The following is a 14,708-nucleotide window of genomic DNA, read 5'->3' on the forward strand; positions in this document are numbered from 1 at the left end:
CTGAGGACGGATCCATAGCTTTCTGACAAGTAAAGATTTGGTTTTGAGCCACAAAACTCCTTAAGTAAATACATAATTTGGCATTGGATGAAAGGATTTTCCTTAAACCTGTCTTGGTTAAAGCAAAAAGTAAAATCCCCATTGATGGAAAAACAGTCAGGTCACTATTGAGTACTTTTAAAAACCATCTCACAAAGAAGCCTGATTTTTTTTTTTTTACTTCAGTGTTTAAAAGACAATAAATTAAAAGCTTGTTGGATATGAATTTAATCCACTTGACTTTTGTCAAATGCATGTTTGCAAATATTAAGTAACCTCTTAAGAAGCTAAGTCTATCCCACACAACAGTCTTAAAAGGTCAGAAGGCAAAGAAGAAAACAAAGAAGCCTCAACAGCTTTCATGAGCAAATCCACAGCAAGACAAACAGAAATAAATATAATATTTGTGTAGAGAATTTAAATTTCAAAGTTTCATGTACAGGTGAGCAACGAGTAAAAATACGCATTTTGAGCTGCTGCACCTCTTTTAATACAAATATTTCATAAACTAAGTTGGCAGGATGAGTCCAACTGTTGGTGGGTAAGCATACAACACAGAACTTACTTAGCTGCCATGTTTAGCAATTTCAACAAGGATCAAAAGGGAATTAAACAGTAGCTTCCATTTAAACATCATTAGAGATTCCTTCCACTCAAGAGCTGAAAGTACATTTTCACATTATTGGGAAATGATGTCCTGCAATACCAGGACTTCAGCTTATATGACTGCTTATTTAGTCCCCAGGAATATTTTAATATTCATTCAAGAGGTAAAGAACACATTGAGGAAAATCAAGACTTAAATAGATAATAAACATTCTAAATACTTTCTGAACCATTTCTATCTATCCACATGCTTAGTTCTTCTACAGGGATCAAAATTACTATGAATAAATATTTTTTTAATTAAATTTGCACTGAAATTTACACAGGACTGGAAGAAGTATCGTAAGTCACTGAGACGAAGCCTTTGTTTATTGCAGGCAATAGTATCACTCTAAAGTATTTAATGTTTCAACTGCAATGGAGAAACTGCCAGATTTTCTGTTACCAGTACCTCTGCTTAAAGTCCATTCCTAAATCTCTTTCTCAAAAAACCTTCTAACTTTTCATCTACACTTATTCATAGCTAGTTTACACTCATCTATTCTTAACCCAGCATTACTCTGCAGATTATATAGCTCTAGTACCCTAGCACTTCCTCTCTGGGTATACATTTGAAGCAATAAACTCTGTACCCCTAGACTTCATTTCATTAGGCTAAGCACAAGCTCCTCTGCTCTTCATGTGAAAATGATTCTTCACCGTCTTGACCAGCCTGTCATTCTTTGCCCACCACGTGCTGGACTCAACCATGGAAATTCACTTTCTCTTAGTGGATGCAACTAAGCATAACACTGCAGGTGGACTTACACTGTCCCTCCTCCTGGGGCTTTAGGATCTTGCTGTTCTAATGGAAATTGTTCACTTTATCATGCAGGCTGGAAGGCACTCTGTAGTTTTACATAGGGGGAATTGCTAAAAGAGCTTTCAGTCCTTTTTCTCTACATTTCATAAAAATACTCTGTGTATTTGTCACTATATGGGATAAATTTGCAAACAATGTGAAATGTCTATCATAATTCCTAGGAACTCGAACCTATTGGAAAGAAATACATACAATCTAGTTTCGTATTATGTCCTTGCTGTTGCATGTGTCTAATTCAGAGCAACAAAGATCAGACTATCTCCATTTGCTGTTATTTGTGCCCTTTGGGAGTGTACAAGTTCCTACCAGTACCCACGTAGATAAAATTAGAATAAAGGCTTCCACTGTCTTCTACAAAGTAAAAATACTATTTGGGAGAACAGGTAGAAATAAAAGGAAGAACACTTAAAGTACACAGGACAAAAAAGAATAAAAAATCCCACACATCTTAAAGCACAGCTTTAAATATATTAGAAAAAACAGCCAACACTACCATCTACTGGGCAAGACAGGGACAAAGTTCATTGCAATGAAGACAGATGTTGCTGCTTTTCGACAGGAACTTCAGGAATAAAACTGAGCTCGAACCCACAATAGTGTGATTTTGGACTTAGAAGAAACTTGCAATACTTATATTATGCAAAACAAAATTAAATTGAGTAAACACTCTGCAAGCCTATGGAGTAACCAAGAAGTAACTAAAGTAGCAGAGTTATACAGTAACCTGTCAAGAGAACCAACATGGGACTCCAGTGATACAAGCCAAAGAATTACACTCATCCTTCTTGATTTTAGTTACTGTTTAATCAGAGTGATTTTAGTGGGAATGCTCAGATAAATTAGAGCCTTTCTGGCATCTTACAGCTCCTCCTCACTTTAAAGCAAAGAAACTGCCTTTAGACATTTGTACTGTCCAGCTACATCGTGGTACATGCCAAATTATTTTTTTCGTATTATTTAAGTTGAAAAAGTTCGTAAATGTCAGAACTTGTCCATTCAACCATTCTCTTCTTCTTAATGTGTGTAATACAGTCTTCACATGCACAATCACATACTTTTTCCACAGAACCCCTGCCCCAGGCAGAAGCTGAATTGCATTCAGAAAATGAGGCAGCTGTTGGGTATTTTCATGCTTTTTCTTCAAGCATTAAAGCCAGTCTTATTTACTCTACAAGGTTTGAAAGCAGAATTAATGTTTATTTTCTTTTTTAAAAAAACCCACTGAAATAACAAAGAACATGTAACTGAAAAAGCTTGAGGCACTCTAGCAATTACTGTACAATGCACTGCAGAGTAATTCCTGAAACAAAACCTCTGTTCTCAGCCACTTAGAGAAGAAAACAAAAATGTCTCTTCCTGGCTCTTCATCCTTGGAGTACTCGGCTCCCAGCTTATTTCAAAGCACTCAGTAAGCATGTGACTCCTGATGTTTGCCTAGTCACAACATTTTTACTTTTTGAGGGACGCAGAAGGTTAGGAGAATGTGCTCCTGCACCTGGCTATTTCTTTAATGATGAGAAGGGGTCTTGTTTGCATGCTCCTGCTCTGGCAAGTACAACAAAAGACAAACAACTTAAGCAGGATCCTGGACAATACAGGAATCCCTACATCATAAACATCAGAGCTTAAATTCCACACCATGACCAAGGGGAGGGGCCAGACCCCCTCTCACTGGAATGATGCTGTCAGTAAGAAAGTCAAGCACTCCGAGCAGTCTTTAAGATGCTTCAGTAACACTGCAACAGGCTAATTCTCAAGTAAGGAAAAGGAGAGAACAATTTCAATCAAAAGAAAAAGTTTTTGCTTATCTGGGCAGGCACAAGCAGGAATGGATTAACAACAAATTACAACCTTTCAAAATAACGAATAATAGGAACATTCTCTCCTTTCTTCTTAATGGTAAGCTTATGTACCCTCAATACCTCAGTCTTGTCTGAAGTAACATTTATCTACTTTATCTTACTTGGGCTCTTCCAGTCCTCCCACCTCTGCCTCAAGTGCTCAAGAATCATTTTAGTCACAGAGGGCTTCTCAATGGTTTCTCTCCACTGAAAAATGCATCTGTCTTATTATCTCCACCTGAATAGGAAACTGCAGCTAAACAGACTTTCTTAAGGTGACAGAGAAATCAGTGACAGAGCCAGAAGTTAAGGGCTGTTAAGACGATGCTTATTGATCCAGAAGTTGACCTACAAAGCTGCACTACCTTTCAATTATTTTGGCCAAAATATTTCAGAGTATCAAATGCAAATATCTTGCGGGGAGCCTAAGCAAGTGGCAAATAAAAAATTAATTACTACCTGCCAAAATTTTGGTTCCAGTGGGCTGTTGGGCACCACACCAGGAAGGCTCTGGTAGAAGCAAGTGCAGTGCTAAGCCTTCCTGTGTGGGATTTACCTGCATTAATGACAAAACTGTTCCTTTTCCTTCCTGAAATCCTCCACCCAGTTATTTACAAGTGTAATGGCATCTATACCAAAAGATATGGCAAATTTTGGTAAAATAACATGTCTTCACATAAGAGAAGACTCTGTCATGACTGCACATGAAGAAGCCAAATTAAAGATCCAAAGGCAAAGCTAATCCTGGCATTTCTTGGCTTTGGAGTTTTAGCAAATTTTCATAGTGAAATTTCCTTTTTGGTTTTTATTTTTTTAAGTAAGGTAACATCATTTTATGACTGCAGTTTCAACTAGAAATCTAAGGCAATGAAGCACAGCATGAGCTAATTATTTACATGAGACTGCAACAGAATAAAGTTATCTCCAGGTGGAAAAGACAAGGCCACAAGGTGTATCTGCTGGGGTTCACACGTGGTCAGAGATAGTCTATTCTGCCTTGCTTTCTCCTCCGTGCACTACCTGAAGGGAACCTAGCTTCTCTCTAGAGTCACACCTTCCCAGTGGAAGCAGCAATTTAACCCGTACCTGGTTGTTGATGTTTCTCATGGACATCCTCAGGGATTCTCCCCCAAAGACAGAAATGGTTCCCCAGATTCACTGCAGCACATGCCACTGCATGAGGGCAGAACTAGCTCTGCACTAAAAAAGCACTGTAGTCAGTTCTTGCCTGAGATGCTACCAGTATTTCTGCTGTTTAATATATAATAAACTGAGAAAAAAGTAAGCTGTTTTCAAAAAGTTAATTATCTCAAGCAAACCTGAATGCAATTTCAGAATGGGCTTGGGAAAGGATGCACTTTATTGCCTTGGGCTGTTGCAACCTATGCATCCAGAAACACAGCACTCAGTTACCTTCTTCACAGAGCAGCTGGAAATACCAAGCACCACTAACCATTATTCCACCATATTCAACTATTACAGTTGGTTTCCTACAATATGAGCTGCCCAACTTTATTTACAGGTTAATTTCTTCATCATCATTTTATTTTTTTTTCTACATTCAAGCACAATTTGCAAGCTGGAAATACTGAACAAAATTCTGTCCCTGCAGTATATAACTGCTCACTTTCCAAACACAAGCACTAGAAAACTCATTATGAAGTACTTCATAAACTTCTGTCACTGCAGTAGGAAGTGACTGTAAATTATTGCAGCTTTTCCAGTTTAATGAGTACATTTAAATCTTGAAGTGATGGTGTTACTGCCTGAACTCAGCACAAAGATTTAAAAAAAAAAAAAAAAAAAAAAGAGAGAGAGAGAAAAGAAAAGTATTTCACATTTACATTCACACCATGCAGAATAACTGGTAAGCACTGATGTCTTTCAGATGAGCATACATTACTTAGCCTGCCACATGAAGGCATTCTGTAATTTCTAAACTATTTTAAACTCTACTGGAATTCAAGTTTCCTGTTTTATTTACACATCTTGAAAGAACTAATATACAAAGCTAAAATGGTTGTTCTCAGTCTTCAGTGCACCATTCCGAACAATTTTTAATTTTTCCTATCCCCTGTATAATTAGAAATCCTAGCCTTTTCCACAACCACTCACTATCTGTCACACAACATGCTCAAAGCAGTATTAAGAAGTATTAACTATTTTATGACTATTTTTCCTAAGGAGTTTGAACAAAATCTGCATCAGAATGTATTTCCACAGCCTTCTCCAACTATGGGTGACAAAACTCTTTAACAATTAGCACTGCACAAAATCGTAGAAAAAGAACACTTTCAGCACTTTAGCAATGTGGAAACAAATGTAGGTGTAAGAGAACATGAACAGAGGCTTAGTATCTGACTCGACTCCTTTGTTTTGATTAGACTCGGAGGTGAGTTTCCACTGGTGCAGGCTATCCCAGTGAAGTCTTGTAGGCATGAAACTGCCCACAGGACTCCATAACATAAAGAAATTATGCAATTTCCCATTTCTGATTTACTTGTTTGTCTGTATTGTAAGAGAAGTTAAACGTAAGCAATGGTAAGAAAATATTTGAGAAAAGTTATTTGTAAATATTACAAGCATTTAACACTACTTACAGTAGTCTTTTACCAGCTTTTACTCATAGAAGAACTCACGTTCACAAAAATTAAAAAGATGATTGCTCAGATATACTCATCTGATAATCTGAGGTGGCTGGATATTAATATATCACACAAGAAAACAGATTTCTTTAAAAGAGCAGATGTAAAAATAAGCATGAAACTTCATCACACTAGCAGTAAAGAGAAGCAAATGCCATATGACTTACATGACTAAAAATAAGGACTTCAAGTAGATAACTACCCAAAACTTCTGTATCGAAAGGCACTATTTCAACATTTTGGTATACATTAAACTTAAAACATACTCATACAATACAGTTTCCCAAATGTGAGTGATCAAAAGACAGTTTTCCCCAACATCTTAAGTAGAAAAGACTAAATGTGAGAATGGAAGCAATTCATGTCTGCAGTGAACAGTTCAGCTATGGCTTCTTACTCATTATAAAAACCCAGACACTCTAATGTATTACCAAGCTGTAAAAATTGAATCTTTGGATTTGTGCACCTTCCTACTACAGTGTTTTCACACAATTTTTCAATTGCATTTCAACATAAATACATGGCAACTGTTTGGAATCTTCAGTGGAACAAGTCTATAACAATTTTTGAAAGACACAACCTTACAAGAAGTAATTGCTGTGTAAGGTCATTTTCTTTAGGTTCAGGACACAGTATTAAAATACCCTGTTATAAGGGCAGTTCAGGTAAACCAGCCACATGAACCCTATTCTGAGAATTCCAAAAAGAACGTAACGTATCTTCCACAATCACCTTTACAGTTTCAAGGGATTAGTCACCCTTTTAACCATCAGATTTAGAAGCAGACCTGAAAAATGAGTGATTAATTACCTTGAAAGCTTAACAATCCTTACTATTCAACAGCTCAAATTGTTTCGGTACCTATATAAATGCCTCATCTTTCACAGAGTCTTGATGTTCCCTAGTCCAGCAAACTTCTCAGGCTAGTTCTGCATTGTTAAAAAAAATATTCTTCCTTCAGTCAGTGTTAGAATGGCTCAATTTCAATTTCATACAGTAACCCCTTGCTTTTATTAAAAAAAAAAAAAAAAAAAAAAAAGACCAGAATGAGCTGCCTGAACAATTATCTCTGTAACTCTCTCTGTACTCTTCACTAGGTAAAAAACTGGCTGGCTAGCCAAGCCCAGAGAGTTGTGGTAAATCGGGATCAAATCTAGTTGGTGGCTAGTGGTGTTCCTCAGGGCTCAGTTTTGGGGCCAGTCTTGTTCAACATCTTTATCAATGATCTGGATGAGGGCATTGAGTGCACCCTCAGTAAGTTTGCAGATGACACCAAGTTCGGTGTGAGTGCTGATCTGCTCAAGGGTAGGAAGGCTCTGCCAAGGGTTCTGGACACGCTGCATCAATGGGCCAAGGCCAACTGTATGAAGTTCAATAAAGCCAAGTGCCAGGTCCTACATTTCAGTCACAACAACCCCAGGCAATGCTACCGGTTTGGGGAAGAGTGGCTGGAAAGCTGCCCAGAGGCAAAGGATCTGGGGATACTGGTTGACAGCTGCCTGAGCATGAGCCAGCAGTGTGCCCAGGTAGCCAAGAAGGCCAAGAGCATCCTGGCCTGCAATCAGGAATAGTGTGGGCAGCAGGAGTATGGAAGTGATTGTGCCCCTGTACTCAGCACTGGTGAGGCTGCACATCGAGTACTGTGTTCAGATCTGGGCCCCTCATTACAGGAAGGACACTGAGGTGCTGGAGCATGTCCAGAGAAGGGCAACCAAGCTGGTAAAGAGTTTAGAAAACAAGTTCTGTGAGGAGAGGCTGAGGGAACTGGGACTGTTCAGTCTGAAATAAAAGGAGGGTGAGGTGAAACCTCATTGCCTTCTGCAAGTACTTGAAAGGAGGTTGCAGTGAGGTGGGAGTTGGCCTCTTCTCACAAGTAAATAATGATAGGACCAGAGGAAATGGCCTGAAGTTGCTGCAGGGAAGGTTTAGATTGGGTATTAGGAAGAATTTCTACACTGAAAGAATGGTCAGGCACTGAAATAGCCTGCCCAGGGAGGTGGTTGACTCACCATTCCTGGAGGCATTCAAAAGCCATTTAGATTTGGTACTTCACAACATGCACTGATGGCCAACGTTGTGTGGTGTGTGGATTTTTTGTTGTTTTTTTTGTTTAGTTTTTGGCAGGATTTTTTGTGTTGACAGTTGGACTCGGTGATTTTAGAGGTCCTTTCCAAACATGATGATTCCGTGATTGTGTGATCTTTCATTATTTTGGGTACATCACCATCACACACCTGACTGAACCTTCCCTAATGCCTGGACCAAACAATTTATGTCCAAAAATCAGATACCTGTTTGTTTCCAAATAAGAAATAAATAAATAAACACACACACATCCCAACCCAGAAGAGCAACCTTAAAATCAAGCTCATGCTTCCCTGAACAGGACATAGTTAAGAAACTTCTTACATGATTTCTTGAAGTTACTCTCAGCTATACCTCCCAGTCCTTTCTCTCACTTTGTGTGGAAGCTTTCCCATTCCTCCAAATGGCCAAATGGAAGGAATACAATGATACTGCTACAGCGTACAACAACAGAGTTAGGAAATCCAGAGCTCAGTTGGAGAAGAAACTAGCAAACGCAACAACAAGGGCTTCTATATGGCTACAGGCAGCAAAAGCAAAAAGCCACATTGGAGTTGCTGTTCAGAAAGACCTTGACATGCTGAAGAAATGGGCTAACAAGATCTTATGAAGGTCTACAAAAGCACGTGCAAGGCCCTGCACCTGGGATGAACAGCTGAGTGCGCCAGAACAGCTCGGGGGGCTGACTGGAATCACCTTTGCAGAAGAAGACCTATGAGTTGAACACAAGCCAGTGATGTGCCCTGGCATAAAAGGCGACCACCAGCACCCACAGCTGCTTTAGCAAGAGGGCAGCCAGAAGGTCAAGGGAACTGATTATTCCCCTCTATACAACGCTGATGAGATCATATGCAGACTACTGTGTCCAGTACAAGAAAGACACTGATATACTGGAGCAAGTCTATCAGATGTCCAACAAAACAAGTAATGGATGCAACATGCAAGGAAAACCTGAGTGAACATGTTTGCTCAGTCTTAAGAAAAGAAGGAAAAATGTTTCTGTTGTCTTCCAGTGCTTAATCCTACGATATAGATGGGATGGAGCCAGGTTCTTCTCATATGTACAAAGTATAAGGACAAGAGGCAACAGGCACAAGCTGCAAAAGGGGAAATTCCAACAAAGTATCCATAAAAGCAAAAAAAATCACTGTGAGAGTGGTCAAATGCTGAACCAGATTGTCCAGTGAGATCGTGGTATCTCCAACTCTGGAGATGATCAAATGCATAGTGGACAAGGCCCTGAGCAATCTGACCTAAGTCAGCCTGAGGTCTGGAATGCTCAGAGGCGGTGTCCTGAAGTCCATTCCAAAGTGAAATATTCTGTGAATCTGTTCTATGGTTCTGTAATTTTTTTAAAAAGCCACACAAAAACAACACAACACAAAAACACACAACATGTATGTCCTGAATTTCAAACATTTTTTTACTCTTTACTTCAACACTAAAAATTGTTTCAGGTACCAAGTGATATAAAGTTATTCTAAAAACCACACATGTTCTTGTGTGATTCTTTTTAAAAAATAGATTATGAGAAAACCTCATCACTATTAGTCTAAATGGAATGATATGAAAATATTTATTATGGTCAACGGGAAATAGGTGCAATACAGTCTCCAGTATTGAAGCTGTGTTTTTAGTTAATGCAGCACAGGACATCTTCTGAGAACATAGTAAAAAGCATCAAATTTTAAAAAATACATAAAACATTCTAAAAACAAAACTGTTATAATTTACTTCAGTAAATACAATCATTGTGAAAAAATGTAATTAAATGTACTATTCCAATATGATTCAACTTTCTAAACCATACCAAGCTCAGCAACAGTCACTTTTTTATTGAGTCACCCATGTGAAAGCACAGCAAAAATAACTGGGTTTAGAAATAAAAAGAACTAAGAATATCAGACCATGAGAGTCAGTGACAGCATAAAGATTCTAAGGGGTACAGTAATACAGTGCTCTAAGTGGACTGAATTTTCACCCTTAACTTGTGAGATTTTTTTTTATAATGTGCACTTGATTACTTTTGTCTACATAGTGAGGCAGCGTTAATTTATGCCTTCTTACGGGGATGATGGCTGTCTGTGCCAGCACCAGAAACTGAATCAAGAAATTCCAGAGCTAAGAGTTAACAGGCTACAGTCTCTTAACTCAGAGCTGCAGATTCATGTTTTATTCATAAAGGCAGATACCTACACCCCAGCTTGTGAAATGCATTCTTTTGGAATTTAACATTTTTATTTCGCTTACTGAAAAAATTATGTTATCTTACCTTTAGGTCACTTCCTGGCAAAGTACCTATGCCATCCTTCCAGTCCATAGCACTAAACACATCAAACTCTTGACCATTTCCACTAGAGGCAGATTCATTCATGATGCATGCACTAAAAAAAAAATAATATAAAAAATTAAAGAATAAGATTTGGTCTGAAAAGACTCCAAGTGGTTTAATGCTTTTATCACTGGCCAGTACATCAAACACGTTTCATAGATTAGAATCAAATGCTTCCCTCAGCACACTGGCAAAATGGACAACTGATGAAAATGCTGATAATATACATCAGTGTAATAATAACAACGAGGAAAAATCTATTGAAAAACATAAAAAATAATACCTGTTTTATACACTAGGAGGCTATTAATGAGTTTGTATTGGAGAGAATTGAAAAATTTCAAACTGCAAATAAACTGACATGGAGAAAACACACATGAAGTCCACCTAAGAAAACATTTGTTCTGAGGAAGGCAAGACATGAGTGCATGCCTATGACAAATACATTAAGCCCTGACTAATATAATTGCTTTTCCTTAATATCTAACAACATGCTGGTGTGAATGCTTCACCCAAGTGCAAATTAAAATTTACAAATTAATTTGAAACTGTCTTTCATTTTCACTGAGACACTCAAATATTCCTTGTCTGTTTCCATGCAATTTCACTAAATTTGGGCCTGCATTTGTAAAAATGTATACAAATAATTTATACAAGCAATAGAACTAATTAAACCTTGCCACTGACCCCTGGCTTCGGCCCACTTGTCACTGCCACACACACACAGCATCAGTTGCACTGAACTGAAAATGTTCCCCCCAGCCAGTTGTGACTACCACCATCTTCTTCCTTTCCACTTCTTACACACCCAACCATCTTTATAGCTGTGGCCTGGCACCTAATTTACTATTTGTTCAAAACGAAATCTGACTCATTACTTTTATTCTGAAGAACTTCTGTGCTATGCCTAGCAGCTGAAAACAATTTGTAGCAGAAGTAGCTCCATCTTTGGTTGGTGAACTATTAACAAAAAAGCTCACCCCTTTTCAGACTGACACTTTTTAACTACACTAAGTCCTGTATTCCAACTGTAGACTGTAAACTTTTGATGCAAGTATCAGTATTTGAAAACTAAATAGGTAGAGAGCTTCCTCATGCCTGCCCTTGTTTTCTAAAATCGAATTTCTAACTTGAATCTCACTCCCAAAATCTGGAAATACCTATTAACACTCTCTGGAAATCTGGAATTTCCACAGAAAAAGAATGAGTGATATTTGTTCACTCACAGATAACAGAAAAAGATGCAAACCAAGCAGAAGTACCTGCAGGCTGTCTAGAAGCTTTTCACTGAAAGTTTGAGGAGAAAGATGCTTAGCTACTTAACTCTGCTGCATGAAAAATAATTGAATTTATGTATTTTTCAGCAGAAAAAAAAAATGTACTAATCTCTGTAGCACCACCACTTCTGACAGGTACTATTCTGGGTTTGGTTCCACAATGTGGATACCCTTGTATTTCTCCTTCGTTTCCTCCTCATTTCTAGCAGAATTCTTTAAAACCCTAAGCAATATTTTTTAACTTTCTCCATGAGTACTCTGTTACACTAGGGGCACTACACAGAAGCAACAGGATGACAGGAGCTGGACCTCAGTCAGTAACCACTGCTTAGGGTGAAAGCTTCTGTACTCCCCCTTTACCTCATACAACAGGTATGGTTCGCAAAGGGCTCTTTGAGAACACTTCACAAATTCCAAGTTTGAAGTAAGAACCATCACATCATGCAGTGTATATTTTACATCTCTAATTTCAGTAACCCCCTGTAAGAAAGTATTGAAAACCGTAATAACAATGCACAAAATTTTCAAATATGTAAGCATATCTAAACAAATTCAGTAAGAACTGAAAAATCCCCTGAAAGCACAGACCTTATATTTTAAAATCACCTCCAGGCAAAATCCACCACTCTTACTCAGGGCAGCTCCTGCAATATAACTTGGAGGATCTCTGATCCAAAACCATGGTACATTGCTGAGCTTAAGCCCACCAAGCATCCAGCCTCACCCCACCACAGCAGAGAAGCTCCAGACATTGAGTTGTTGGCATGTGTCCAGAGAGCAGCTACTAAGATGGTGAAGGGTCTAGAGAAGAAGTCCTATGAGGACAGGCTGAGAGAACAGGGATTGTTTAGTTTGGAGAAGAGGCTGAAGGGAGGTTGCAGGGAGGTGGGCATTGGCCATTTCTCCCAAGCAAGAAGCAACAGGACAAAAGGAAATTGCCTGAAGTTGTGGTAGGGGAGATTTAGACTCGATATTAGGAAGAATTCCTTTACTGAAAGAGTAATCAGGCACTGGATCAGGCTGCACAATAAGGTGGTGGAGTCACCATCCCTGGAGTTATTCAATAAACGTCTAGATGTGGCACTTCAGGGCACGTTCTAGTGGGCATGGTGAGTTTTCTGTGGGTTGTGTATTGTTGATGGTTTTGTGGGGTGTGTGGTTGTGGGGCTTTAGTTGCTGTTGTTGTTTGGGTGGGTTGTATTGTTTCCCCTCTTCCCCCTCCCCACTCTGGGTGGACAGCTGGACTTTGTGATTTTAGAGGTCTTTTCCAGTTGTGACAATTCTGTTGTTCTGTGAAGAAGGCTTACAGCAAACTGCACTAAGTATGATGGCAGAGGCACAGGCCTTCTCTCAAGAACACAAGACACAAGCTGCTAAGGAGTAGCTGAAAAATTGGATCTATCCATAAACACAGGAAATTTTAAGGACATGAAACATGCTGGTTTAAGCACACTGGTGTAATGAGCTCCCCGTGATTAGCCTGGCCAAGCAAACACAAAGTCATGTTCTGGATCAATTGCAGTTTCTAAGTATTCTTAAATTACCACCCTATTTAGGGGACACTTCACTCAACCCTCCTGTGGTTTATTTAGTGTAGAAAACATGTTCCAATGGTTTCTGCAGAAGGCATGACAGAAGATGGGAAGAGACCTGGGAGGCTGCAGGGAAACACTTCCTGGCAGCAGCTGCTGTCCCACAGAGCAAGAAGCAGCTCCATCAGATGCTGCTGTCCTCGACAGTGCCACTCTCATTACAGACAACCTTTTAACAGAACCAGTTGGAAAAAAAGGACATGGGGGGGGAAAAAACCTAAGAGCCTAGCCTACTTAGGCAGGATGTAAACTGTGCAAGTTAAAAAAAATAAAAGGGCAACAGAAATATTCATGGCGTATTTATCTCAAGAAAACATACAAATTTTAACTTAACATAAGATTTTTAACTTAATTACACCTAACAAAGTTTTCTCAGGGCAGTAAGATATGTTCTATTGTTTGATAGGGTATTTATCATTGTTTTCTTTTTTAAATTAATTCAACAGGGAAGAAACAATCTCTACTTTAACAATCTGCAGTCTTTAGAAACGTTCTTGGAGGGGATGAAAAGTTCACAGGGCAATGCAGATAGAAATTAATTTACCAAAAGGAATTACATTTAACAGAATATCAGTTTCCAGTCTTGCTGAGTTTGAACAGATGAAAGATATGGCTATATCCCTCTACTGATGACAGTAAGGAGTGAGACGGAGACCAATGAAATTGTTACAGCAATGAGGTACTGAAAAAGGATTAAATCATTGCAACACATACATCTAAATCACAGAACAAAGAAAACTACAGAATGTCTTATCTACTCATTTTCATTTTTAAAGCTCGGGTGTAGTTATTTAAACTAGTGTAACTCATTCCTTAATAATTGCATGTGCTATCACTTTTGTTGCTACAGCTCAGGAAAAGTAGTAAAAACATTAGATAAATACAGGGCAAAGTAGCTACAGTACCATGCCTATGCCTGTCACTGAATGCCGTCTGACATGAGGGAAAGGACATAATAGTAAGATCTTGGAACAGTTATCTTCCAAAAGCACCTCCAAAATCTGCTATTAGGGATGCAACTGTATCTGAGTCTTCACAGCCATAAGCTGTAATGTTTATGGAGGAGTGTGCTGCATCTTAGTATTTCAACATGAACTTTGTTTCAAGCATATGTAATGAATTCATTTAAATAAGCAAGCATGTAAGATTACACACATTCTTTAGAAAACCCTTCATTTTTACCAACTGGTTCAACAATAAATGAGCACCTCACAGAGGAAATACTTAATGAGTATAACAGCACTAAAAATGAGATAGTTTCATCTGGTGAAAGACTCTCTAAAGATGTAAAGCAAAGCAACAGGAGAGAATATGCCAATTAAACTTACAAGTAGTTTTTGAAATAATTATGGGGTTATGTACTGAATAAATCAGAAAGTAGTAACAGAAGGATTCTTTCTTTCAGCTAGTGCTTTAAAAAACTACCTGA

General features: G+C 38.5%; 1 protein-coding gene across 6 annotated transcripts in view; it reads right to left on the reverse strand.

The window, feature by feature from the left end:
* L3MBTL3 (L3MBTL histone methyl-lysine binding protein 3) overlaps positions 1–14,708 on the reverse strand; it is an 82,115-nt gene that overhangs the window by 62,134 nt on the left and 5,273 nt on the right. For all 6 annotated transcript variants that reach the window (XM_051615289.1, XM_051615288.1, XM_051615285.1 and 3 more), the window contains exon 2: positions 10,351–10,462. In XM_051615289.1, the coding sequence (XP_051471249.1) occupies positions 10,351–10,452 (102 nt within the window). In that variant the 5' untranslated portion in view covers positions 10,453–10,462. The remainder of the gene's footprint in view (positions 1–10,350; positions 10,463–14,708) is intronic.

This window comes from Apus apus, chromosome 3 (genome assembly GCF_020740795.1).
Source record: "Apus apus isolate bApuApu2 chromosome 3, bApuApu2.pri.cur, whole genome shotgun sequence".
Classification (NCBI taxonomy): domain Eukaryota; kingdom Metazoa; phylum Chordata; class Aves; order Apodiformes; family Apodidae; genus Apus; species Apus apus.